General features: G+C 61.7%; 1 protein-coding gene across 4 annotated transcripts in view; it reads left to right on the top strand.

Annotated features, from left to right (window-relative positions):
* RXRA (retinoid X receptor alpha) overlaps window positions 1–24773 on the top strand; it is a 106865-nt gene that overhangs the window by 67170 nt on the left and 14922 nt on the right. For all 4 annotated transcript variants that reach the window (XM_049896367.1, XM_049896364.1, XM_049896366.1 and 1 more), the window contains exons 2-5: window positions 7303–7568; window positions 14238–14388; window positions 14826–15005; window positions 24244–24413. In XM_049896367.1, coding sequence (XP_049752324.1) covers window positions 7303–7568; window positions 14238–14388; window positions 14826–15005; window positions 24244–24413 — 767 coding nt within the window. The remainder of the gene's footprint in view (window positions 1–7302; window positions 7569–14237; window positions 14389–14825; window positions 15006–24243; window positions 24414–24773) is intronic.

The raw sequence follows: 24773 nt of genomic DNA, 5'->3' as shown, positions 1-24773 counted from the left end.
TCTCCTGGCTGGGACGTGGAGAAAGTTGAGTGAGCTTTGTCCCTGAGCACTGGCAGGCCGAGCAAGAGTTGGGCAGATCTGGGTGACCCTGCCTTTTTTTCTCTGAGGACCAAGCTGCCTAGTCGAGAGCCTCCTGGCCATGCTGGATGCCCCCTCGGGCCGAGCCCGGCGGCCTAGGCAGCACCCTGGGTTCTCTCCACCACTCTACTCCACAAACCCCTGAGCCAACTCTGATTCAGTACTGGGAATCCCTGCCATCGAGGCCCTACCAGGCTGGTCAGGTGGAGGGGGGTGAGAGTATCTGCTGAGCTGATGGAGGGAGAGCTTGGCCCTGGGGCTGCTCCTAGGGTGGAGGAACGGGAATCAGAGACCCCCTTGTCCCTGGTTTGGGCAGGTTGGTGCCCACAAAGGGGGATTTGGGATTCCAGAGCCCCGGAGGGTCAGAGCTGGCCTGGATCTCATCGTCCCATGGAGACTGGGGCCAGAGCCCCCAGAGGGGATGGGGACAGTGCTGGACAGAAGCCCAGGGCTCACCAGCCCTACCCCCTGGGTCCCTCCTCAGGCCTTGACACCTGGGGCACCGCCTGTCTGTCTGGTTGGTGATGCTTAAGAACCAGCTTGTGAAAGGGCTAGGTGGTACTCATGGGGCCTGAGGGAGATGAAGTCCCTGCTGGTGCCCATGGCCCGCAGCCTTAGGGCCACTTTTGGGGGCTGTGAAGGAGATGTGTGTCTTGTTTTCCATCCTTTACTGGGTCTCCTCCTTCTCTGGGGCAGGGCTGGCACCCACCTTCAGGGTAGGCAGGGATCTGAAGGTAGGCTGGCTCTGCAGGCTGGTGGCCTGGTGGCTGAAGGAGGGGCTGCGACCCACTGGCTGGCTGAGGGCCTCTCCACAGGGACCTCCTGAGGCTGTCTGCCATATGGAACCCTGATTTGGGGCCTCCCGACCCCCCCATGAGGACAGAGCCAAACCTGAGCCCTCCTCAGTGGGGGCTGAGATTTGGGGCTGGGGCCACTGGCCGGCCAAAGGTCAGGGTGACTCGAGAGGAGCTGAAATTTCAGCCAGAGCGCCTGAGCCGTAAGCCGACACTGGGCCGGGAGGCAGTGGGTGGGTCATGCTGCCCTAGGCCAGAGGTCACAGGCCCTGGTCTTGGCTCCCCTCCCTGGAGGGTGGGCAGGGAGGTGGGAAGCAAGCCCCTTGGCCTGAGACCCTGACACAGTTCGTGCTGGAAGCCGCTCTGCTGAGGGCCTTACAGGGCCCACTCCATTTTACAGAAGGGGGAACTGAGGCACAGTCACGTCAAGGGACTGTCCTTACCCTTGGCCAGGGAATGGTAGGCCCAGTGGTCCCCAGGGTGGCACTCCCGTGTCGGGGAGCAGGTTTGCCTGCCCACCCGGTTCCTGAGGGCCCCTCACCCCATGGAGCCTGTGGACACTTCGCGCTTCCTCCCACCTGGTGCTTCAACCACCCCTAGCCTCCTGAAACCCCATCGCACCGTGGTCCTTGCCACGTCCCTACCACAGTCCCTGCCGCCGCTGCCACTTCTCCCCCTGGGCGGCAGGGGAAGCAGTACTTCCGGAAGGCGGGGGCTGGAGGTGGGCGCCCCAGGACGCTACTGAGGGCCCGCTGGCTCCCTGCCATAGTGTTTCAGTTCTGGGGGAGTCCCCAGACAGCGTGGGGGAGTGGCGTCAGGGTGTCGCTTGCTGCCTGGCCTGTGCTGGCTTCCTGGCCGCCCTCCTCCCCCACCTCTTTCATGCCTTAGAGGGTGTTGCCTCCTCCTGAGGCCCCCAGCCCGCCCTAGCTCCACACTCCTTGGTGTGGAGTTTAACAGATCAGATCGCCCATCCTTGCCCACGCCTGGGCTTCCCACTGGCTCCCCTGGAGGGCCTTACTTTCCTGGTCTGTCCCATTGGACATCTGCCCCCAGCATGTGGCCTCCCAGGACTTGGCTGTGATTGGCCTTGCAAACTCAGGACTCTGGCAGAGCCTGAGAGCCTAGCCAAGAGTGGGGTTCCCTGACTGTGGGGGAGGAGGATGGCATCCTAGGGGCTCCATCCCCCCATAGTTGGGCTGGCATTTCCTGCCCTCTCACTTGCCTCCCCCGCCTGCCAGGCAGAGGCAGGAAGGGAGTTGGTGGGGGTTCCCCCACTTCCTGCTGAGGGGTCCATGCGGAGGGAGTCTGTGCGGCCCAGGGGGGCCCTGTGCAGGAATGTGGGTCAGTGCGGTGTCCCCTCCCTCTTCCGAAAGAACCTCAGGGTCACCAGGTCGGCATGTGAGTGCACCCGGGGCCATTCTCTTGAGTGGTGGTTGTTGTTTTCTGCTTGCATGCTATTACCATGGGGAACTCACCACTCAACAAGCAACCTGGGCCTTGCTAGGCAGCAGTCAGGATGACAACAGACAACAGCCTTTCTTTTAACTTCATGCAATGTAACTTTCACATTGGTGTCCAGGCTCTGCCCTCGGGGCCCAGGGAGCGGTCCAGCCCTGCTCTGAAGGCCGAGCCATCCTAGTGCAGTCTGTGTCTGCTCCAAGGCCTTTGTCTCTGGTCTCCAGATATTTGCATCCTTGAGTAAGTTTGGTAGCTTGGCAAGCTTTTAGTGGCAAGGGAGGGGTCTGTGCAGCCCTCCTGGCCTGCCACCCAGCATCCCTTGTAAGCGAGGGTAGAGTGCTGGGCATCTCTGCCTGGACTCTTCCCTCTCTGTTCTCCTGTCCTAGGTTGTCTGCTCCAGGCTGCTCTGTGCACACTGGAGCCCTTTCCCTTCTTTTCCGCGAGCCCCGGGTTTCCTCGATGGCCGTGAGGCTCTGAGGCTAGAGGCCACTGACTGGTTCATAGGCTCGGAGGTGTTGAAATAGGGTAGTTTGGTTTTGCCACTCAGCCTCCCCCCCCGAAGGCCCTCTGTGCCCCTTGGGCAGGCAGGTGGAGGTGCTGTGTGTTAGCTGGGTGCTGAGGCTGGCATCCTGCAGCCAGGGTCCCTGCCCCCAGCCTGGCCCGCCAGCCCCATCAAGCTGTGTCGGAGTGTGCAGGGTGCAGCAGATAAGTGTGTGGCGGCCCCTGCAAGTCCAAAGTATGACTTTGTAAGAATAAGGCCTTATCGCAGCTCCTGCGTATCAGTGGGTGGGGACTGATAATGGTCTGGGAGAGGCAGAGCTGGTGCCGGTGCCGCACGTGAGGGGCCAGGCCCTGCTCTGCAGGCCAAGGATGTTCAGACACATTCTCCCTTTTCTTGTCAACAGTCCCTTCCTGGCCAGAAAGTGTCTCTGTCCAGAAGCGTCCAGAAAACACACCCAGCCCATTGTCACTGGGCGCTGGGAAAGTGTCTGCTGTGGACACTGTATGTAAACAGGAAGCGCTTGAGAGCGGAATGTGGGCCACGCTGGGATGGCTGGCCTGGTGCTGGGCGCCCCCAGGGGCCCAGAGTCTGCCGTCCGCCTCCTGTTGGAGAGCATTTGTGGACACTCCCCCTGTGCATCTCGGCCCAGTGGGCTGGGGCAGGTGCAGGGAGGATGGGGAGCTGTGCCTGAGAAATTGGGTGCTCCGCCTTCATGGGGGGGACCAGCGGCACACAGAGGCTGGAGGCTGGGGCTCGCTCTGGTGGCTGAACCCCTGCCCTCACTTCCCCTGTGTCCACCCTTGTTCCCCAAAGCTCCTTCCTGCCCCCGGCCTTTCCCTTGCTGATCAGTTCCCCCTCTGTCTAGTTGGCTCCCACCTCCTCTGAGGTGCCTTGGGGTTGGGGGGCTTTCGGGTGCAGCCTGCAGCAGGCAGCCAGGCAAGCGGCCTCCGTCCCTCCCTCCTTCCTTCCGCCTGAAGCTCTGTCCTTCTTCTGCCTCCCCTTCCTGCTGGGGAGGCCCAGCCAGGCCAGAACACAGCCATGAGCCCAGTGGGTTCTGAGCGGCTGCAGCTTCAGGAGCTGGTGCTTACTGCTAAGAAATCACCCATCCTCCCCAGGTCCTGCTGTCCAGGTGCTGTGGACACTGCTGGTGGGACTCTGCCCCTTAAGGGGAGCAACACTGGAGGTGGTCTGGCAGGCTGTCTCTTCCCCCACAAAAAACCCAAACCTGTTGCCGTTGATTTCGACTCATATTGACCCTATAGGACATAGCAGAGCTGCCCCCATAGGGTTTCCAAGGATCAGCTGGTGGATTTGAACTGCTGAACCGTTGCTTAGCAGCTGAGCTCTTAACCACTGAGCCACCAGGGCTCCAAAGCCATCCCTAATTCAGATTACCTAGAGAGGGAGGAGAAGGGGGAGGGGCAGGAGGGAGTGGTGGGAGCTGGGAGAATCTAGGAGTAACTGACCCCCCAGGCCGTGAAATCCTCGTCTTCTTCTCAGGCCAGGGAGAAAGGTTCCCAGCACCTGGGGCTGCCAGGGCCTGAAGGTTTGGCGCTCTGGCCCATCTTCTGAGTATACTCCCGGGTCTGGGTCCCACCCGGCCAGCCTTCTTCCCAACACTGCGGCAGTGCCTTGGCCTTCTAGCGTGTGCTGTGGTGGAGATGACTACAGAGCCGACTGGTGCCCAGTGAGCCTTACTTTCCTCTTGGGATTGCACCGGAAGGGGCGGGAGGGAGTCCCCTCTGGTCCACTGCCAGCCTGTGCCTTTCTGTGCTGTGTCTGCTCCCACCAGCTCACTAAGAGTGGGTGTGCCTCTCTGCATTTGGCAGGTGAGGAGACTAGGCGTGGAATGGGAAGAGGCTGGCTCAGACCTCCTCATCCCAGGCAGCTGGAAGGCAGGGCAAGGCGATGCGGTGATGGGACCAGCCTGTGGCCACTGGAAGCCCCAATAGTGGCCCAGCCCAGCAGCAGCTGCAGGTTTCTGGGGGCGTGACTTTAGGCATACCTCATGCCTTCTCTGTGCCTCAGTTCCCTTGTGGGTCACAGGTGGGTGGTGGCAGCTTCTCCAAGATACAAAAGTGCTTCACAGACCCACGTGATCAGCCTTGTTCTGTGTTGTCAGTCCCAATCTGGGGATTTTTCCTGGGCTTGGGGACTGCCAGGCTCAAAGTGTTTGACATTCACACATGGATACTACTGTCCGTGTTCTGGGAATTTAATGACTAATAGAGCTGATCTGCAATACCATCCTTCGCCAGTAGGTGCCACCATGATCTGGCTCTGGAATTCCATAAGTTTGCATTTTCTAGTTCAGTGAACGGTTTATTCCCTCCTTTGGGATTGGTGGATGTTTGAAATGTATCACAGGAGGCTTGCTTTGCTGGTGGTGACCATGTCTGGGTCAGACAGGGCACTAGTGATGGCCAGGCTCATCTGCCCTATGGCAGACCTCTTTGTAGAGCCATGATGGATTGAGGATGGATTGAATGGTAGCATTCCAGGCCCCTTCCCTGTGCCTCCTCCTCCCTCAGAGGGGAAGGTGACAGAGGAAGCACCCAGCAGGCTGGAGGCTCCAGGATGGGAAGCGGTGAGCCCTCCCCAAGGAATAGGTAGGCATGGGGTGGTGCAAAGCCTCTTGTTGGCATGGGCCGACTGCTGGAGTCACCCAGCAGGACTAGCACTATCCAGTGTCTCCATGGGTAGTTTCCTAAGACCCTGGAGAAGAACACAGGCTTGGCTGGCGTCGGTCTGCCCATGTCCCAACGCTAACGTCAGTAGTGATGTCCCAACATGTGAGAGGCATCCCCCCAAGACTCACTGTGCACAGCTGTCAAATGAAGGTGATGGCGCGGAGTAGGGGACGTGGGGATGGTGCATGGACAGGGCTGCTTCCTGCTCCGGACCCAGTGCTCAGCCCACTCAGGGCCTGGTCTCTCACTGTTGGCATCAGTGGGGCTGCTCCGAGGGTAGGGGTGCTCAGGTGTCACAGGCACAGCACATGAGTGGAGGCACACTGAGCCCTACAGTGCCCCAGAAAGGTCAATACTAGCCACCCCTTGTCCTGTGAGACTTCTCAGGAGCGTGTAGAATGCTGCTGGTGGTGCGGGAAGGGCACAAGACCATTTTGCAGAGGGGAAGGCTGAGGCCCAGAGAGCTGGAGTGACCTGCAGCTGCCAGCATGCTCGGCCATGTTTGGGCTCCTCTGAGGGTCTCGCAGTGGTCGGACCAAGGCCATGGGCCGTGGCTTCGCATCTCAAGAGGCTCCCTCCCAGAGAAGTTTCTGCCTGCAGTCTTGGGGTGGGGTGGGGGGCCTGGTCAGTACACCTTAGAGGCAAGGATGGTGAGACTTACTTACGAGTCTCACATACTTTGGGCGTGTTATCAGGAGGGACCAGTCCCTGGAGGACATCATGCTTGGTAAAGTAGAGGGTCAGCAAAAGAGAGGGAGACCCATAATGAGATGTATTAGCACAGTGGCTGCAACAATGGGCTCGAGCATAACAATTGTGAGGGTGGTGTAGGAGCGGACATACATAGGGTTGCTATGAGTCAGAACCGACTTGATGGCATCTAACAACAACAACAACAACTGGGCTTTGAAACACCCAAGACGAAAGGCTGGGTACGTGGTAGGTCCTGCCTTCCCCCACAGCTCCTGGCATAAACCCCAGCTGCCTCCCGAGGCCTACCTGGAAGCTTCCTACTACCAGGCCACACCTGCTGCCAGGCCTAGCACACACAGGAGGTACCACTTGGCCCTCTGTGCACCCTCCCTGCTCCCCTCCTACCCCACGAGAGCCAAACAGACCCTAGACCACGGGTTGGAGGGGCCCCAGGGGGCTCTGGTCTCTGCCACCACTGCCACAGTGCCTTTGGGGTGGGTCAGGGTGCCAAGCAGGTGTGGGCTCTGCTGCTGGTCAGGTATAAGGACTTGATTTCCTCATCTGTGAAATGGGGGTGATAACAGCACCCACATGGCCACCTTAGGGCCCACTGGTGGCAAATGTCAATGTGACTTTTCCCAAGCTGAGCCATGTGGAAGACAGTGCGTGGAGGAAGCTCAGTGCAGCTCTGGGCACCCCTGCCTTGGGCACTCCCGTCTGGCCTTGTGTTGGTGTGAATTGGGCTGAGTGTGACAGGGCCACCATGGGGCACCTGGGGCCCTGCCTGGGCCCATCTTTTGCTTTCTTACCTCTGTGTGTCCATTCTTGGCCTGAGGGGAGGGAAGAGAGGGCCCTGGCATGGATCCGTGGCCTCTGTCTGTCCTCTGTAGCCCGTGGGGAGGGGTGAGGGCTGTGGCATGGATCCCTGGCCTCCGTGTGTCCGTCCGTAGCCTGTGGGGGGTGGTGAGGGCCGTGGTGTGGATCTGCAGCCTCCATGTGTCCTCTGTAGCCTGTGGGGTGGGGGAGGGCTGAATTGTGGATCCGTGGCCTCTGCTCTGACACCGTTCTGTGGATTCTTGTCTTGCAGACTTCTCCACCCAGGTGAACTCCTCATCCCTCAACTCCCCGACGGGGCGTGGGCCCATGGCCGCGCCCTCGCTGCACCCACCCCTGGGGCCCGGCGTTGGCTCCTCACTCGGCTCCCCGGGCCAGCTACACTCGCCCATCAGCACTCTGAATTCCCCCATCAATGGCATGGGCCCACCCTTCTCGGTTATTAGCTCACCCATGGGCCCGCACTCCATGTCGGTGCCCACTGCACCTGCCCTGGGCTTTGGCTCGGGCAGCCCCCAGGTGAGTTCTGGGCTAGGGCAAGGGGAGTGCGTGGGGTCTGGGGAGTGGAAGGAGCCAGAGGCAGGGGCTGGGTCAAAGAGGTGGAGCTTATGATCAAAGGATGGGAGGGGCCATAGGTAGTGGGAGGGCCAGAGTATGTTGCCTGGGATCTGGGGGTGGGGCATGGGACCCAAGGGCTAAGTACACTTACCATAGCCGAGGCAAAGGCTGGCACCTGCTGGCTCTCAGCCCCAGGAAGGCTCTTGTTGGCCTGCAGTCCCCACAGCCTCCACCTACCCTGGATACCCAGTGGAGCTTGGTGTCTCCATTTCCATTGTGGGCAGAGATGTGGAGCTGGGAGGGGTCTGTGCCCACCCGAGGGTGGCAGTAAGGCCCCCAGAAACCTCGGGGTGCATGGTGCCCCACAACAGCTGTTAGCCGTCTGCAGGCAGTCAGGGTGGGTGGCGCTGGAGGAGCAGGAGGGTTTTCGGGGTGGGCTCTGCCTGCTGTAACTTCCCCCTCATGGAGGCCTGGGTGGGCTGGGTTGCTCCACGGGCCTTAGCCCAGCCCTCTGTGCCAGCCCCCGGGGTGACAGTGGGTGAAGCAGGGCATCTCAAAGCACAGCTGCACATCTTGCTGCAGCTCCCAGTCTAGCTCGAGGGGTACAGGACCTTTGGCCACGTTGAGCCCTGTCATCCCCAACACTCTTCACAGCCATTGATCCAGGGCCCGAGGGCAGCTCTTTGTGGTTAGTACGGTGCCCACTGCAGCTGGTGCCTCTATGCAGCCAGTGCCCCTCTGCCGTCAGTCCTGTGGTTACCCCATGTGGTCAGTACTGTGCCCCTCTGTGCTTGATATCCCTCTGTGCTTGGTACTCCTTTGCGGCCCATACTATGCCCCTGTGTACTTGGTACCCCTCTGTAGCTGATATTGTGCCCCTCTGTGCCTGGAACCCCTCTGTGGCCAGTACTGTGCCACTCTGTGCTTGGTATCCCTCTGTGGCCAGTGCCCGTCTGCTTAGTACTCATCTGAGGCCATTACTGTGCCCCTCTGTGGCTGGTACTGCACCCCTCTGTGCTTGGTACTCCTTTGTGGCCAGTACTGTTCTTGTCTGTGCTTGGTACCCCTCTTTGGCCAGTTCTGTGCTCCTGTGTGCTTGGTACTTCTCTGTGGTTGGTACTGTGCCCCTCTGTGCCTGGTACCCCTCTGTGGCTGGTGCTGCTCTGTGTTTGGTACCCCTTTGTGTTGGTACTGTGCCCCTCTGTGCTTGGTACTCTTGTGGCCAGTGCCACTCTGTGCTTGGTACCACCCTGTGGCTGGTGCCCTCTGCTTAGTATCCTTCTGAGGCTGGTACTTTGCCCTTCTGTGCTTGGAACCTCTCTGCATCTGGTACTGTGCCCCTCTGTACTTGGTACCCCTCTGTGGCTGGTACTGTGCCCCTCTGTGTTCAGTCCTGTGCCCTTCTGTGCTTGGTACTCCTTTGTGGCCAGTACTGTGCCCCTCTGTGCTTGGTACCCATCTGTGGCTGGTGCCCCTCTGGCTTGGTACCCTTCTGCAGTTGGTACTGTGCCCCTCTGTGCTTGGTACCCCTCTGTAATTGGTACTGTGCCCCTCTGCACTCAGCCCTGTGGTGTGGCCCTCTTTGAGTGGAGGACCTGAGGCTCAGGGAGGCAGTGGAGGCTGGGTTGGGTCTCAGAACCTGTCCATTTGGCTCTGAAGCCCCAACTGTGCCCAGCCCACTGCAGCGCTGCCACCCTCCATGAACACCTTGCCATCTCCCCGCTGGATGGCTGTCCATGAAGCCAGGCAGTCTGTTCTGCTTTCTGTTGTCCCTGCACACACACAGTTCCTGGTCCGTAGTAGGTGCATGCTGAGTACCGGTTGCTTGTAAATGAGTGACTCCAAGTTCCCACAGGCCAGTGAGACAGGGGGGGATCAGGCAGGGCCAGGCCTGGGATGGGTGTAGCAAGCTCAGTTTGCCCCAGCTTCACTCTGCTCCCGGTCAGCTGTCCATCCATTTGTCCGTGGTCACCCCCACGTGGGTTTTGCCATGGTGTGTGCCACGTGATTGGTCTCTGTGTACTCCACATACATTTCTGGGAGGTGCCTGAAGTTCCCTTGGTCCTTGGCCTCCGCCTCCCATGGCGCCTTTCCTGGGGACTGAGTCCAGCCTCTAGGCTTCAGCAGTTTGTCTAGAAACCCAAGGTTCCCCATATTCATGGCAGTGTGGGTGGAGTTCAGGGGGGGATATTCCCCCACCCCCAAAACCACAACCGCAAACTTAGAGTTGCCGGAACCAGCCAGGATCTCTGACTTCTGCTGTCGCTGGGGAAGGCCTGGCATTCTGCCGAGTGCTGCCCGCCCAAGTCCACAGCTGGGAGGGAACGTGGGTGTCTTAGTTCTCTAACAGATCTACAAGTGGACGGCTTTAACAAGCAGAAATTTATTTTCTCACAATTTAGGAGGAGACTAGAAGTCCGAATTTAGGTTGCTGGCTCTAGGGGAAGGCCTCCTCTTGTCTGTCGGCTCTGGAGGAAGGTCCTTGTGTCTCCGAGCTTCTGCTCCTGGGCAGTCTTCATGTGGCTTGGCATCTCTCTTCCCCCATCTCTGCTTGTTCATTGCTTGTTTAATCTTTTTTATGTCTGAAAGAGATTAAGTCAAAACACATCCTGTACTAATCTTGTCTCATTAACGATATAACAAAGACAGCCCATTCCCACATGGGATTATAACCACAGACATAGAAATTAGAATTTATAATACATAATTTTGGGGGACCTAATTCAATCTTTAACAGTGAGCATCACCAGGCCCACCCTCCTCCCACCCGTCCAGCAGAGAAATGAAAGCCTGGCGAGGGTCTGGGAAGAGCCAGGCCAGACCACGGCTGTCAAGAGTCCGAGCCATCTGATGTCTCTCCCCTGGCCTGCGTGTCCCAGAGCCTGCCTGGCAACTCCCCACATGTGTGGCCACCCTGTGGGTATTGATTGAGGAATGGTGCCTCCCAGCCAGAGCAGCAGAGCCTGGGGGCGGGAGCGAGTGTGGAGACTGGCTGGTTAACGCTGGTCCCGCGTCGGGCACAGGAGGCCTGCGGTGGGCCCCGAAGGAAGGACGTGGGGGGTGTGGGTAGGAGCAGCAGAGGTGGGCTGAGGAGCCGGGCGGGGCACTGATGGAGCGGTGGCTATTTCAGTAAGTCCTGTCGGCTGTGGTGGGAACTGAGATGAGTGCCAAGGATCTGAAAGGGGAAATGGATGGGGCCTCCACCCTGGCCATGCCATGGCGTCTCCTAGGAGACGGGGCTGGGAGTCCAGGGGAGCAGTCCCCGGATGGATAGGGAGCTGCGGAGCCCTGTGGGAGGGGTGTGTGTATGGTAGGAGGACGGGGCCACCTTGCTCTGTGCTGAGAGCTTTGGCGCGGGCACAGGCCCGCCAGTTCGGAGCTGAGGAAGCAGGCAGAGCGCTCCGGGGCGACCTCCCCTGCCCTGCACAGCTGGGCCGGGACTGTCCACCTATCGGGCACCCCAGCTGCCAGCACCCAGAGCAGCAAAGGGAGGGAGGAAGGGGCCTAGATCACTGATGGCCGCCAGGGTCAAGGTGGACTGATGGCCGCTCTCCCAGCTGGGAGCGGCTCGGCCACTGATTCCGGGGGGGTGGGGGTGAGAGAGGGGGTAACCACTCCATCCCATCTGCCCGAGAGGACCTTATCTGGTGGGGGCCGCAGCCACCCACCTTGCTGCTGCAGCCCTGCCTCAGTTTACCTAGGGCAGACACCAGGCCCAGGGCTGCACTCAAGGGGCCTTTACCACCCAGTGTGGTTTTGGGCAGCCTGAGAAAGAGGAAATGAGCAAGTCCTTCCTGGTGGTGCCAAGTCAGTCCAGTCTACCACGGCCTCCGGGCTCCCCCGCCATGGGGAAGGGCTGGCTGCCCACAGAGTGCCTGGTGCCCAGCCTCGGGCCTGAGGGACTCCTGCCCACATGCTCTCAGTGGCTCCCTACTGCTAGGACCCCAGAGCAGGCACCTACAGTCCTGGCCCCAGATGGTTAAGGATGGGATTAGGGTCAGCCCCCCCAGCTGTTCCTGTATGCAGCTGACCTGCCCCCCCTTTCCGAACTTTTGTGTTCCCACCTCCAGATGTTAGCCTGGTGGCTCTCTGCCTGGGATGCCCCCTGCCTGTCCTTGCAGGCTGCCTGTCCCCTTGGGGGGCCACTGTGGACTGCAGTGCTGTGGGGACCTCCTCCCAGCTGGCCTGTGTGGGGTGCACCGTGGGCCAGGTGCTGCTCCGAGCAAGGCCGGGAGTCCTCTGAGTGCACACTGGCACTCTGCCTGTTTGCAGAAGGGGAGACTCGGGGTAAAGTGGTGAGATGATCCCCAGAGTCATGAAGTTGGGGGAGGTGGAACCCAAAGCCGGGGCCGTCTTCCGTGGAGACACCTAGCTGGGGTAATCGGCCCACAGCCTGTACCCCTTTGTGACCCTTCTCAGAGGCCTTAGGGTTGTTTCTGTATGACAGCCCCCTCCCTCCTACATGGTACATCTGAGATGGCCAGGCCTTGTCCGTGTACTTAGTGGACAGTGGATGAGGTAGGACTGAGGGGTGCACACCCCTTCCTTACTGAATGAGGTAGGGATGAGGGGTGCCCCTCCCCAGCTGAGTAGCTCTTCTGCAGCAGGGGGACCATGTGCTTGGTAATTGCTTCCTCTCCCCCCACTCAGCAAGGCTGGATGCCCTGCTTTGCCACAGCCAGTCCCAGCCTTAGCGTCCTCATCTGGGAAATGGGCAGGCAGCACGTCCCCAAGCTCCCAGGCAGTGATAGGCGAGCGTGCATGCACGGTCCAGCATGTCACGGTGCTCAGCAGACTCCGGGGTCTGCCCCGGCACCTTCTCAGTGCCTCTGACACCCAGACGGTGCACGCGGCGTGTTTTAAATCACAGAAGGGCCCCCACTTCTGCAGTGGACACCCTCCGCCCACCGTGGCTCCTGACTCCTGACAGCCCTGACCTTCCCTGCAGATGCTGGCAGCCCAGGGGAATTCCACATCCACGCCAAGCCCCCCACCCCTGCCACCCTGGGCCCCCAGACCCAGCCACGCCAAGCACCTCAGTCCCTGGCATCCTGGGCCCCAGACCCAGCCATGCCGAGCCCCCCAGTCCCTGCACCCTGGGCCCCAGACCCAGCCACATCTGCCTCAGGCCCCGGGCGGATCCTTCCAGGCACTGAGGCTGGTATGCATGAAGCTGAGGGGTGGCTTCCAGCCACGTTCTTCCTGTCCATGAGAAGGGGGGTTGGGGGTTGGGACTCTGGGGAAGGAAGGGGGAGGTGGCAAGAGGGTCCCTGGGGCTACCAGGGGGCAGCGCGGGTGGCTGCCACCCACCCCAGAGACTTCCGCAGGCTCCTGACTTCCGCCTTTGCTGGGGGTTTGCAGAAGTGGGGGGGTGGGGACTTCCTGGCCTGGGGTCCTGACGCCCCGGGACACCGGCTGGTGGGGGGGTGCAAGGATACGCCTGGGCCCTTCGTGCTGATGGGAGACTTAGGCGGAGGCAGGGGAACCAAAACTGCTGTGTCATTGCAGCAGCTGTTGCCGGGGTGACTGGGTGAGTTTCCCACGCCTCTTCCTGGCACGAACTCTGCGCTGTGCTGTGCTGTCCGGACGGGCGGAGGGCAGGTGGTGGCCACAGCCACCAGTGCCTGGGTCAGTCCACTCCCCCTCCACTTTGTGTCATGCCATCAGAGACCCCAGGTCTAGCCCACCAGCCTTGGGCAGGGCAGTGTAGTGGGAGGCTGGGACATTCTGGGGCCCCAGGTCTCCTCATTCCTAGCTGTGATGTGGACCTCGGTGTCCTTACCTGTGTGCTGGGAATGCCAAGTGTACCTCCCTCATGGGTGGCTCCAAGTTCAGGCACCCAGAGGGCATACCTCCCCCAGGGTGGGCTCATAGTGGGGGCTCAGTGATGGGAGGTGGCTCTCATTAATGTCCTCTCAGGATGTCCTGCAGGGGAGGTGTTGATGTGGGGTCCTTGGCAGTGCTATGGGGTCCTTGGTGGTGTCATGGAGTCCTCGGTGGTGCCATGGGGGTCCTCGGTGGTGCCATGGAGGTCCTCAGTGGTACAGTGGGGTCCTCGGTGGTGACATGGGGTCCTTGGTGGTGACATGGGATCCTCAGTGGTGACATGGGGTCCTCGCTGCCACACGCCAGGTTCACAGAGAAACAGGCTGGGCACACACAGCTGAGTGCCAGCAGTATGCTCAGCCCCGACTTACTCAGCCAGGCTTGTGGAGGCTGCCCTGCCCTGGAAGCTCCGTTCTCCCACACCAGGGGTCCTTGCTAGTTCCATGGGGTCCTTAGCAGTGCAGTGGGGTCCTCAGCAGTGCAGTGGGGTCCTCAGTGGTGACATGGGTCCTTGGTGGTACTGTGAGTTCCTCAGTGGCACTGGAGGTTTTGGGCACGATGGTGGGATCCTGGGACCTGGTGTGGGAGAACAGAGCTCCCTCTACGAGGGAGCAGGGTAGCCTCCACGAGCCTGGCTGAGCAAGTCGGGGCTGAGCATACTACGGGCACTCCGCTGTGTGTGCCCAGCCTCAGTTTCTCTGTGAAGCTGGGGCGCGGTAGTGCCCTCCTTGCTGGAGAGCTGTTGGGGGGTGCTGGGCGTGGCGCCCCTCACCTGCCCTGCCCTGCCCTGCCGCCCCTCTGCAGCTCAGCTCACCCATGAACCTCGTCAGCAGCACTGAGGACATCAAGCCCCCGCTGGGCCTCAATGGCGTCCTCAAGGTTCCCGCCCACCCCTCAGGAAACATGGCGTCCTTCACCAAGCACATCTGTGCCATCTGTGGGGACCGCTCCTCAGGTAGGCCACCGGCGGGGGCGGGCCGCTCTGTCCACCCGGCAGAGGGAGAGTGTGGGGAGGGCCTTCCGCCTGAAGGTGTGTGGGGAGAGACCAGACGTGGGCAGGGCATCGGGGAAGCTGCTGGAGCGGAAGATGCTGTCTGCGGTGACAATGGCAAGGAGGGCAGCGTGGCTGTGCTTCTTTTCTGGGTCACGCGAGGTGTAGGCCCCTCGCGGGACACTGAGCCTCGAGAGGCAGGGACAGCACTGGCCTGGTCCAGGGCTTGCTCCCTGCCCTCCACCCCAGGGCCGGCGCCATGAGCAGAGAGCCAAGCTGGCGTGTGGAAAATGGGAGGCCATGGTGGGGAGAAAGGCCCTTCGTGGGGACCATGGGTGGCGGGCTCGGCCCCTGGGGGTCACTCACCACCCACAGCCCGCCGCCCACCCACCTGCCTGCAGGCAAACACTACGGGGTGTACAGCTGCGAGGGCTGCAAGGGCTTCTTCAAGCGGACGGTACGCAAGGACCTCACGTACACCTGCCGCGACAACAAGGACTGCCTGATCGACAAGCGGCAGCGGAACCGGTGCCAGTACTGCCGCTACCAGAAGTGCCTGGCCATGGGCATGAAGCGGGAAGGTAGGGCGGGCAGGGGGCAGGGCAGGGAGTGGGGGCTGAGGCAGGGCTGGGAGGGAGGGTAATAGACAGGGACAGAGGGCCTAGGTCGGGGACCTGGGAGCAGCTGGTAGTGGAGGAAAGCTGTGCCCCACCCACGGGGCCTCCTTGTGCCCTACCTTGGAGTTCTGGGGGGGTGGGCCTGAGGGTCAGAGACGATTCCTGCACAAGGCAAGTCTGCTGGCAGCTCCCAGAGGTGGCTGGCCAACCTGTTTTTTACCCCTTTGGGCTGGGACAAGCTGCCTGCCTGACAGTCCAGGGTGTGTGCCCTCCAGGGCGCCCCCGGGGGCTATGCCCTCCAGGGCATTCCTCCCCCCCCCGGGCCATGTGCAGGGGGCTGTACACTCCAGGTCGCCCCCCAGAGCCATGTGCAGGGGGACTGTACCCTCCAGGGCACCCCCAGGGCCATGTGCAGGGGGGCTGTGCCCTCCAGGGTGTCCCCAGGGCCACAGGGAGGGGGCACTGTGCCCTCTAGGATGGCCCCTAGGGCCTGCATGCTGCCTGGTCTGTGTTGGAGCCAGGTTGAGGGGTGACCAAATGCTGCCTTCTTTTCTAGGTGACAGCCCTTTGCTTTCCTCTAATGGGGTGGGGCCTCTGGGACCTACCTGGAGTCTGGCTCAGTGCCAGCACCTCCCCCCACAGCCTCACTTGGCTCTCACTAGTCTTTACTGAATGCCTGCCTTATGCCTGACCCTGGGGTTCTGGAAGAGACAAAGCCAACTGGGGCCTGCCACTAGTCAGGTGGGGCCAGGTGGTGATTGGCAGGGGCGGAGTGGGCCTGGTCCAGCAGGTGGCCAGGGCAAGGGGCTTCCTGGGCAGACACTTAGTGAGCCAGGGCTGCAGGTGAGACCTAGGCACCTGGAACTCAGGAGGGCAGGTGCCTTGGGGCCTGCATGGTTGGTTCTGGTGGGCAGATCAGAGACCATTAGGACATGTCCCATGTTCAGGTGGATGTGGGATGGTCCTGGCCTTGTTCCAGTCCCTGTCCTTGGGGCAGCAGGGCTCAGAGGCCCTTCATCAGTGGGACCAGAGCCTCGGGCGGGCCACATTGCCTTGGATGTCTGAGCCCATTTTACTGACGGCCGTTCTGCGGGTGATGGAGGATGGGGATCACAGAAGACATACTTGTGTGCTCGCTGAGTTTGTCACATTCCAGCCGGACCTGTGTCCCAGCCCACGTCCCAGCCCTTGCTGTCCCTGGGCCTCAGTGTCCCCATCCGGTATTCCGTTTCTCCCTTAGGCTTGGTAGCTCCTCACTCTGAGGAGATTCTTTTGTGTGTGGTTTGCACGCACTCTTTGATGGCTGGTTGTGGGTACAGGGCAGTCATGGTTGACCTGTGGTTTGTCGAGCCCAGGCTCAGGCCCTCGGCCTTGTGGGATTGGAAGGTTCTTCAGGGACCAGGGTGGTCTGGCTCTCCTGTGGTGGCCTGCATGTGGCTGGCGGTTCGTCTCACTTTCCGCCCCCCAGCCTCCACGGGCCGAGCGTGGCCTGATGTCCCACCCTGAGGTCTCTCCGCACCCCAGCTCACAGGAGCTGACGTCTCACCCTGGGGGGCAGCCTCACGCGCGTTGGTGGGCGACTGGATTTTTAAGTGTTTTTTCTTTTTGGATTTTTTCGTGCTTGTACAACCTCAGTTGTTCTTGCTGAGAAGCTGAAACCCCAGCTGGGCCCTGTGTTCCTGAGGGACTTCCTTCCTGAGGGGCTGCCAGGCTGGGCGGGGACTGTGGGAGGGGGCAGGAAGTGCAGGGTGGCCCAAGTCTCTTTGTCGCCATGGTCCCTGGCATGACCAAGTCAGGGCTGCAGCTGGCAGTGCTCGAAGGGGCTGTGGGAGGGTGGCTGGAGGGCTGTGGACCTGCCGTGCGGAGCCCGCAGCGAGGGAAGCCCGTGGGCCTGGGCGGGGCTTTTCTCACTGGGACACGGGGTTCATGGGGTGCTGAGAACTTGTCAGGCCTGCCCTTCACTGTGCAGATGGAGAAACCGAGGCCCAGAGGGGCCAGGGGCTTGCCCAGGGTCACACAGCTGGGTCAGCTCCCAGTCCACATCTTGTCCCTTTTCAGTGGTGAGAGGGCTGAGGGGGTGTCTGGCTGGGAGGTGTGCGTCCACCTCCAGCTCCTTGGGCTCCCTGTGTCAGGGAGGGCTGGCCACATGTGTGAGGCAGGCCACGGTCTCATGTGCACATGGGCAGGGAGGCAGGACCTGTTGGGTGTCCAGGGTAAGGGGAAGAGCATGAGTGTGTGGGAAGGAGGCAGACCCTCGTTGAGGTATGGGCCCTAGCCCCCTGTGGCCCCTGTGGTGGGGAGCGTCAGCAAGGCCTGGGCAGGCGGAGGGGTGTCTGGCTGACGCCTGGAGGATGGGGTGTCAGGCAGGGGCTGCATGTCGGTTGCGGGGAACAGGCTCTGTACAGGCCCCAGTGTCCACAGTGAAGGGGAACAGTGCTCCTCAGCCTCAGACAGGGACCCTCCAGGGGCCAGGGGCCTGTGGGTGGAGCCCCGTCACACCCAGGGGACTGCAGAACCAACCTTCAGTCCAGCCCTGCTCTGTGTCCCTGGCCTCGTGTCACACCCAGGGGACTGCAGAGCCAACCTTCAGCCCAGCCCTGCTCTGTGTCCCGGGTCTCGTGTAAGCACGTGTAGGGGCCCATGCCAGGCCCCAGCCGGACCTCCAGGCCCTCCTGCTCACTGTGGGTGCAGTGCCGCTGCCACCACACAAGGCCGAGAGATGGGATGCAGAGAGGTGGGTACCTGAGCAGGCCCCCCCACCAGCACCCTGCCGGCTGCCCTGAGCCCTGGGCGGCCCCCACACCGTGCCTTGCCTCCAATCCACGTCTGATGGGCACCTCTGGTGCGCTGGCCGTTCCCTGGCAGTGTGGGCAGCGAGACCTGGTTTATGGGCTGTGAGATAAATACCTGGTCCAGCAGGGATCCCGCCTTTTGTCTCAGCTAGATTTAAAAGTCGTGAATGTGCAGTAAAAATCCTTCCACGAGGCCCTTTCACGCCCCAAACACAGCCGTAAAACGGTGCCTCCCCAGCGGGGGTGCCTCTGGTGGCCCCTACTCAGTGTGGGCGGCCAGGCATGGGTAAGCCCATGTGCTAAATGGGCTCTGTTGCCAATGTCTGTCCTTGGCAGGGTGGGAGCACCCCCCCACCACCACCACTGTGCACTGCAGTGGCGGCTCCACGGTGCAGCCCATGTGTTACCTGTAGCCTGCAGCCACGCGGCACCTCGGTGCTGCCAAAGCACAGGACATGGGTTGGGAGGTGGTCGGGTGGTGCCTGCGGCCCCCCACAGAGCAAGGTCTGAAACGCAGACCTCCTGTGCCTGCTTCCTGGGCCAACTGTTTCGAGGAGGGCTCCAGGGGTAGTCAGGGTGGCTGGCTGCATAAGGCATGGGGTGTCAGCCCTGAGGTCCTGCCTACTTTCTTAATGCCAGTCAGGTGGCCAGCTGCGCAGACTGGCCTTGATGCCACACAACCCCCCAGAGGCCTGGTGATCACACCCCGTTACAGTTGAGGAACCTGAGGCTTGCACAGGGCACTGTGGCCTGGCACAGTGTGAGGTGGACTGGCCGGGGCAGGCTGACTGCAGGAAGGGCCCTGGGATGCATGGGTCAGCACTGCATAGGAGGGGCTGCGCTGCCCAGGCTCGGGCAGGCAGACCTCTGCCCCACCTCTGATTGCACTGGCTAACAAGGGCTGTCGCAGGCCGATAGCATCTTGGGTTGGGCAACGGCAGGGCCTGTGCACACAAGCAACCACCCTGGACTCGTTCTGCAGCATTCCGGGGGGCATGGTGGGGAGCGGGCCTGAGGACAGGGAGCTGAGACCTGGGTCTAGAATACCCTGCATGGCTTTGAGGGGGCCTACAGGCACCCCCTGGAAACCCTGGTGGCGTAGTGGTTAAGTGCTACAGCTGCTAACCAAGAGGTTGGCAGTTTGAATCCACCAGGTGCTCCTTGGAAACTCTTATCGGGCAGTTCTACTCTGTCCTATAGGGTCCCTATGAATTGGAATCAACTCGACTGCAGTGGGTTTGGTTTTTTTTTTTTTATAGGCACCCCCAGAGGCGCCCTGGTGGTGTAGTGGTTAAGTGCTCAGCTGCTAACCCAGAGTTTGGTGGTTGAAACCCACCAGTCGCTCTGCAGGAGAAAGGTGTGGGGGTCTGCTTCCGTAAAGATTACAGCCTTGGAAAGCCTGCGGTACAGTTCTGCTCTGTCCTCTAGGGTTGCTAGGCGTTGAAATTAACGTGACGGCAGTGGGTTTGGTTTGGTGTTGGTTTGCAGGCACCCCAGTCTTATGGGAGAGATGAGCCCTACCCTCAGGGGGCTCCTGGCCAGCTCGGGGAGACCTGGCTCCTGCCCTGGGCTGACACTAGCCCTGGCTCCTCTCCCTCTCCTCCTTCAGGATGGCCTCTCCCTGTTTCCTTCCTGCCTCCTTCTGCTTCCTGCTCCCTGTGCCCTGGCTCTTGAGAACGCCAGTGAGGAAGCGGCAGTGTCTCTGTGTGTGTGTGTGTGTGTGTGCGCGCGTGTGTGCGTGCATGTGCACAGGCTTTGTGTGGCCCCACACGCTTCTGCTATGGGGAAGCCCTGGCTGGCCTTGAGGGCCACCGTGGTGCTCTCTGGCTTGGAGACATCGCACAGTAACTTTGCTGCCGTAAGCCTCAGTTTCCTCATCTGTGTGGTGGAGTGACCAGCAAGGTCCTCACAGGCTTGCTGGGAAGACCCCGGGAGGTGTGGCACTGTGCGTTGTCCATGGTGGGTTGGGTCACAGTAGCCACGCCTGTGCGTGTACCCTTCTCATGTGCAGGTGCGTGTCTTCCCTTGGGGGGAGGAGGGATACGTCCTCGGAGCCGACAGGACGGGAACTCACTGTGTGAGTTTGCGGGACACCCCTCTCTGGGTCTTAGTTGGCTGTTCTGAAGTGGAGCTGTCGTGGGCAGGTCTAGTCCTGGCCTTCCCAGGGCCCGGCCCTGGCTGTGACCCAGTGGGGCCTGGATAAGTCATGGGGAAGGACCCGCCCAGTGGGCGGTCTCTGAGGACGCCCCAACCAGGGCTTTCTGCTCATCACCTCTGGTGTCCTGCTTGGCCCCAGGGAAGTTAGTGGTGGGGGCGCCAGCGGGTGGAGACACCACACTCTGGCCGGGGGGCTGCTGTGCCGAGTCCAGTGCCAGTGTGTCTCCTGATGTCAGGGATCTGGTTATAGTGGGGTCTTGTCTACTACGGAGGAGCCACCCCCGTCCCGGGCACATGCTTGGCTGACGGCTGCTGGAGGAGCAATCCTCCTGGGCCGGGGTCCGGCTCGCCTGTCTCGTGGACCTCCATGGGGAGGACTTAACCCAGGGCATCCCAGCTGCCCAGCAGTGCCTTTCTGGCCCCTTCCCCTGCCACCCTCCGCCCTCGCACCCAAGGCTGGGAGCCGCAGGATAACACGGTGCTGTGTTTACAGACGCCTCCCGCCCGAGGTGAGGCTTCCCGGCGCCAGTGCAGCAGAAGTCAACACGACTCTGTCTCGAAGGTGATTGAGCTGGCAAAGCGTAAGCCCGCTCTCCAGGCCTGCCGCCCGCCGTCTATAAATAAAACCATAATATTTACAACGATGCTGCTCAGGGCTGCGGGGCTCTTGGTGGCTTCAAAGTGCTTTGCAAAACATTTGCTAATTAATTCCCGGCCGCCCTGCCGAGGATGCAGGTGCCCAGGAGCCCCACAAGCTGCCCGCTGCCCCTGCCAGCTCCAGTGACCCACACCAGTGGCCACCCTCACCTGGGCTCCTATGCCCTAGGTAAGCCCCCTCAGGCCCAGTGACAAAGTGATGGCCACCGAGGCCTGCAGCACGCCTGTGGACTCATCCGGAAGGAAGGTGCCGTGGCTCTTGTCCTGCAGACAGGGAAGCCGAGGCCCAGAGTGGTTAGGGAGCACCACATGGCTACCTGGGGCAGAGCAGGGCTGGGGGGGTCCGACTACAGCTTCGTGCTCCCTCTGGGCTGAGAATGAAGCCACACTTCCTTGGGTTTCTGGGCCTCAGTTTCCCCACCTGGTGGCATGAGGAGCTAAGACGTATGCCTCTCAGCTGGGGCCCACCTTCAGGGTCTTCGTCTGGTCCCTGTCGCCCTGAGTGCTGTCCCAGATGTGTGGGCCGAGGTCCACATGTGCAGGGGCCTCTTGCCTCACAGGACGCTCAGGTCGTGGGGTTGGCTGTCCTGGATCCCATGACCATGTCCTCCGTGGTGACACTGGGGAAGGTGACATGTTAGCCCTGCTGTGCTTGAGCGGCTGTGGCAGGAGTGTCTCGGAGGCCTGGGCGGGAGAGGCCAGGCCAGACTGGCCTTCTGAGGTCTGGTGGGCTCCTCACCACCTGCCTGCTGGCTCCAGGCTCCTGAGCTGCCCAGCTGCTGCCAGATTTTCCAGAAGGGCCAAGCTTACAAAAGTGCCAACTCCGGGCTCGTGCTTGGCGCCTGGGCCCAGCTGGTGTGATGTGCAGGGTTGGCGCGCCTCCTGCCCTTGAATCTCGCCACGTGGATGGAACTTCTCCCCCTCAAGCTTGTCCTGTGGGGGCTTGTGGAGCTCGGACTGTCAACTCAGGAAGGATGTGGGGCCCGCTCTGGGGGACTCTGAGCAGCCGTGCGGTGCAGGCTGGATGCAGGTGGATGAGGCCACCCTGGAGGGCGGGGAGGCCAGTGAGGCCTCCCTGCAGCTCAGGCCTCAGAGCCCAGGGCAGGGCTGGAGGTTCTGCAGGGTGGACGGTGGACAATGCTGCCGTCGACAGAGAGGTCCTGGGTGGGGAGGGACGAATCTGGCCTGAGGCCCAGAGAGGTTAGGGCGCGTGAGAAGCCCTGTCGAGGCTGCATGATGCCCTCTGGAAGGCTCTGTCCTGGGACTTGGCACCAGAATGGAGAAGGGGGCGTGTGTCAGGGATCACTGCCCAGGCAGGCTGACAGACAGTGTGCAGCAGGAGGAGGGGCAGTGTCCCGTGTGTCCCCGGTTGTTAGAGAGTACTGGTGGCCGCGGAAGCAGGGGCTTTCCCGGGAGCGAGCCAAGAGCCCTCACTGAGGGGAAGTGAGGTGTGTGGATTCAGGGCATGCTTTGGGGACCCCTGGGGCCTGGCTGCTTCTCCAGCTCTGCCAGTCACTCGCTCGGACAGGTCCTTCTCCTCTCTGTGTCTCGGATTCTTCGTCTGTAAAATGGGGGTGATGAAGGGCCTTCCCCCCAGAGCTGTGGGGTGGTGTCGTGAAGCAGCAGAGGGAAGGGTGTGGTGGCATTGGGGCAGCTCGTTCACAGCCATTGCCCATGGGGGTCGGGAGCACCAAGGAGAGGGGCGCTCCTTGGGGGCTCTGTAAAGTACCGTCCAGGCTGTGTGCAGCCTGGCCCTCCTGGACTCTGGTGTGGATGCCCCAGACGAGCTGGGAGCAGTCCCAAGTGCCTGGAGTGCCTGTGGGAGGGAGGTATGGCCAAGGGTGGAGTCCTGGGAGGGGGATGGGCCCACCGGGCAGTGGGTGGGACTTGGGGGCTCCCTGGAGGTGGGCCTGACAGAGCTGGGGTTCAATTTCACAAGGAAGCTGGAGAGCAGGTGCCCCTGTGAAGGACAAGAGGTGGGAGGTGGGAGGTGGGAGGAGGGTGGTGGCCATGGTTGGCAGTGGACAGGTTTGGCAGGTGGGAGTGGGCGTCTGTGTCCGGTGCTAGGGAGTCAGGGTCGTAGAGTGCAGGGCAGGGTGGCAGGATCGGGGGCGTGGAGGCTGGGATTCGGCTGTGGGGACGTAGCTCTAGACAGGTCAGACGTCCAGGTGGGGAAGGAGAGGCAAGTCCATGTGGGTTGGGGGGTGGGCTGAGGGAGGTCAGACCCCAGCCTCCAGCCTACCCGGGTAGCGTCTGGCTGGGGGGTTGGGGAGGCTCCAGCCTTAGGCCTCTTCTGTGAGCCCTGTCTCCAGAGCTGGCCGGAGGCCGGGCAGTGGGCCGGAGCCCAGCTACTGTCGGCATCAGCTGACCTGAACCTCGCAGGTGGGCCTGGAGGTCTTGTTTCCTTCCCTGAAATATCGTAGTATTTGCTCCCTGTACTCTGCCTGGACCCCTGGAGCTGGCTGTTTCCTGGCGGCTTCGCCATGGTCACACCCTGCTGCTGCTCAGGGGCCAGGTGGAGCCAGCCACATAGGGGTGCTCTCTGCTCAGTCCTACTGCACCCACCAGAGAGCAGAGGGTGGGCATGGGGTCAGCCCAGGGGGCTCAGGGCCCTGTAGCCATCACCGTGGCCTGTGGGTGCTCTGGGTGGGGGTCTGCAGCCTGGTGCTATGCTCCAGTGCTGGCTCAGGCCTGCTGGGGACCCCCTCCTGGGAAATAGGGACCTGGGCTGCACAGGCTTGGAAGTCTGTGGCCTGGAAACGCCCATCAGAGATGCCTTGGCCTTTCCTCCTGTGTGGGGCTCTGAGGGGTTGGTGTTGAAACGAATCCTTCCCTCTCGGTCTGCTCCCCACTGGCTTTTCTTCTTGGGATACCGGAAACCGCACCACAGCCTGACTAGTCCTCTGCATCCCGTCCCTGCTCCCCCTGGCCGGCCTGGAGCCTACCCAGGCCACCGCCTGCCTCATGCCAAGTTTGGCCCTCCAACTCTGGTCTCCCCATAGCGCCCCCACATGTAGCTGGGAGGCTACATATGGGAGCCCCATATGTTGCTGAGACACACTCACGCATCCTGTTGCCGTCGGACCTTACCCTGCTTAGAGTCCTGTCCCTGTCCTGTCTCCCCGTCAACTTCTGCGCGGGCTGATCCTTATAAGGAGCGTGTTCTGCCCCGGCTCCGGGCTTTTGTGCAGGCTGCTTCCTCTGCGTCTACGTTGTCCCTGTTTGGCCTCCTTCTCCGGTCTCAGTGCCACTTCTTTCAGGAAGCCTCCCTCACTTTCCCTGACTCTATGCCCATCAAAGCTCTTCTCCCTCTGCTGGGATCGGTCCTGAACTGCTGGCTCCGTAAGAGTGGGGCCCTCTCCCCCAGCCTCCGGCTGGCCTGGGGGCTCCTGGCATCAGTGCTGAGATGGATTAGCATGAGGTGGGTGGGACAGTTCTGGGTTCTCTGAGGATGTGGAGGAGGTGGGCTGGGGTCCGGGGCCCTGTGGGGCAGGTGCTGGGTGCGTAGGCTCAGAGCTGGCACTGACCGGCCTCGCTGGGTGCTGGCGTTGGGCACAGGCTAACCATCCCCCTCCCCACCCCCCTTGTGGTTGTAGCTGTGCAGGAGGAACGGCAGCGGGGTAAGGACCGCAATGAGAATGAGGTGGAGTCCGCTGGCACTGCCAATGAGGACATGCCCGTGGAGAAGATCCTGGAGGCTGAGCTGGCCGTGGAGCCCAAGACAGAAACATACGTGGAGGCGACTGTGGGGCTGAACCCCAGCTCGGTGAGTGCCTGTCCCCCACTCGGGCCCCCGCCCCCGGGGGCCTCTGTACCCCACCGGCTGTGCACAGCCCCACCGGCCCTGCACAGTGCTTGCCCTCCCCTGGGCCGCTCCGTGGGCAGGGCTTTCTCGCCCTGGCCGTGTCCAGGTGGCTCAGTCGGTTCTCGAGGGACTCGGTTCCTGCCCTGCAGCCCTGCCCTCCCTGTTGCCCCTCTGTGATGCCTGGGCCCTGTGTTCACTGACAGCCCCCCAGGGCCCAGCAGGACCCTGCTCCGAGCTGAGTGGATGCCCTTCTGGGGAGGCCAGGTGGGGGCCTGCAGGCTGCTGGGTCACATGTTGCTGTCAGGCAGTCCTAGCCCCTCA

This window comes from Elephas maximus, chromosome 9, assembly GCF_024166365.1.
Source record: "Elephas maximus indicus isolate mEleMax1 chromosome 9, mEleMax1 primary haplotype, whole genome shotgun sequence".
Taxonomy (NCBI): Eukaryota; Metazoa; Chordata; class Mammalia; order Proboscidea; family Elephantidae; genus Elephas; species Elephas maximus.
Note: the sequence above shows the minus strand (reverse complement) of the source record. Positions and strands in the feature narration are given on the sequence as shown.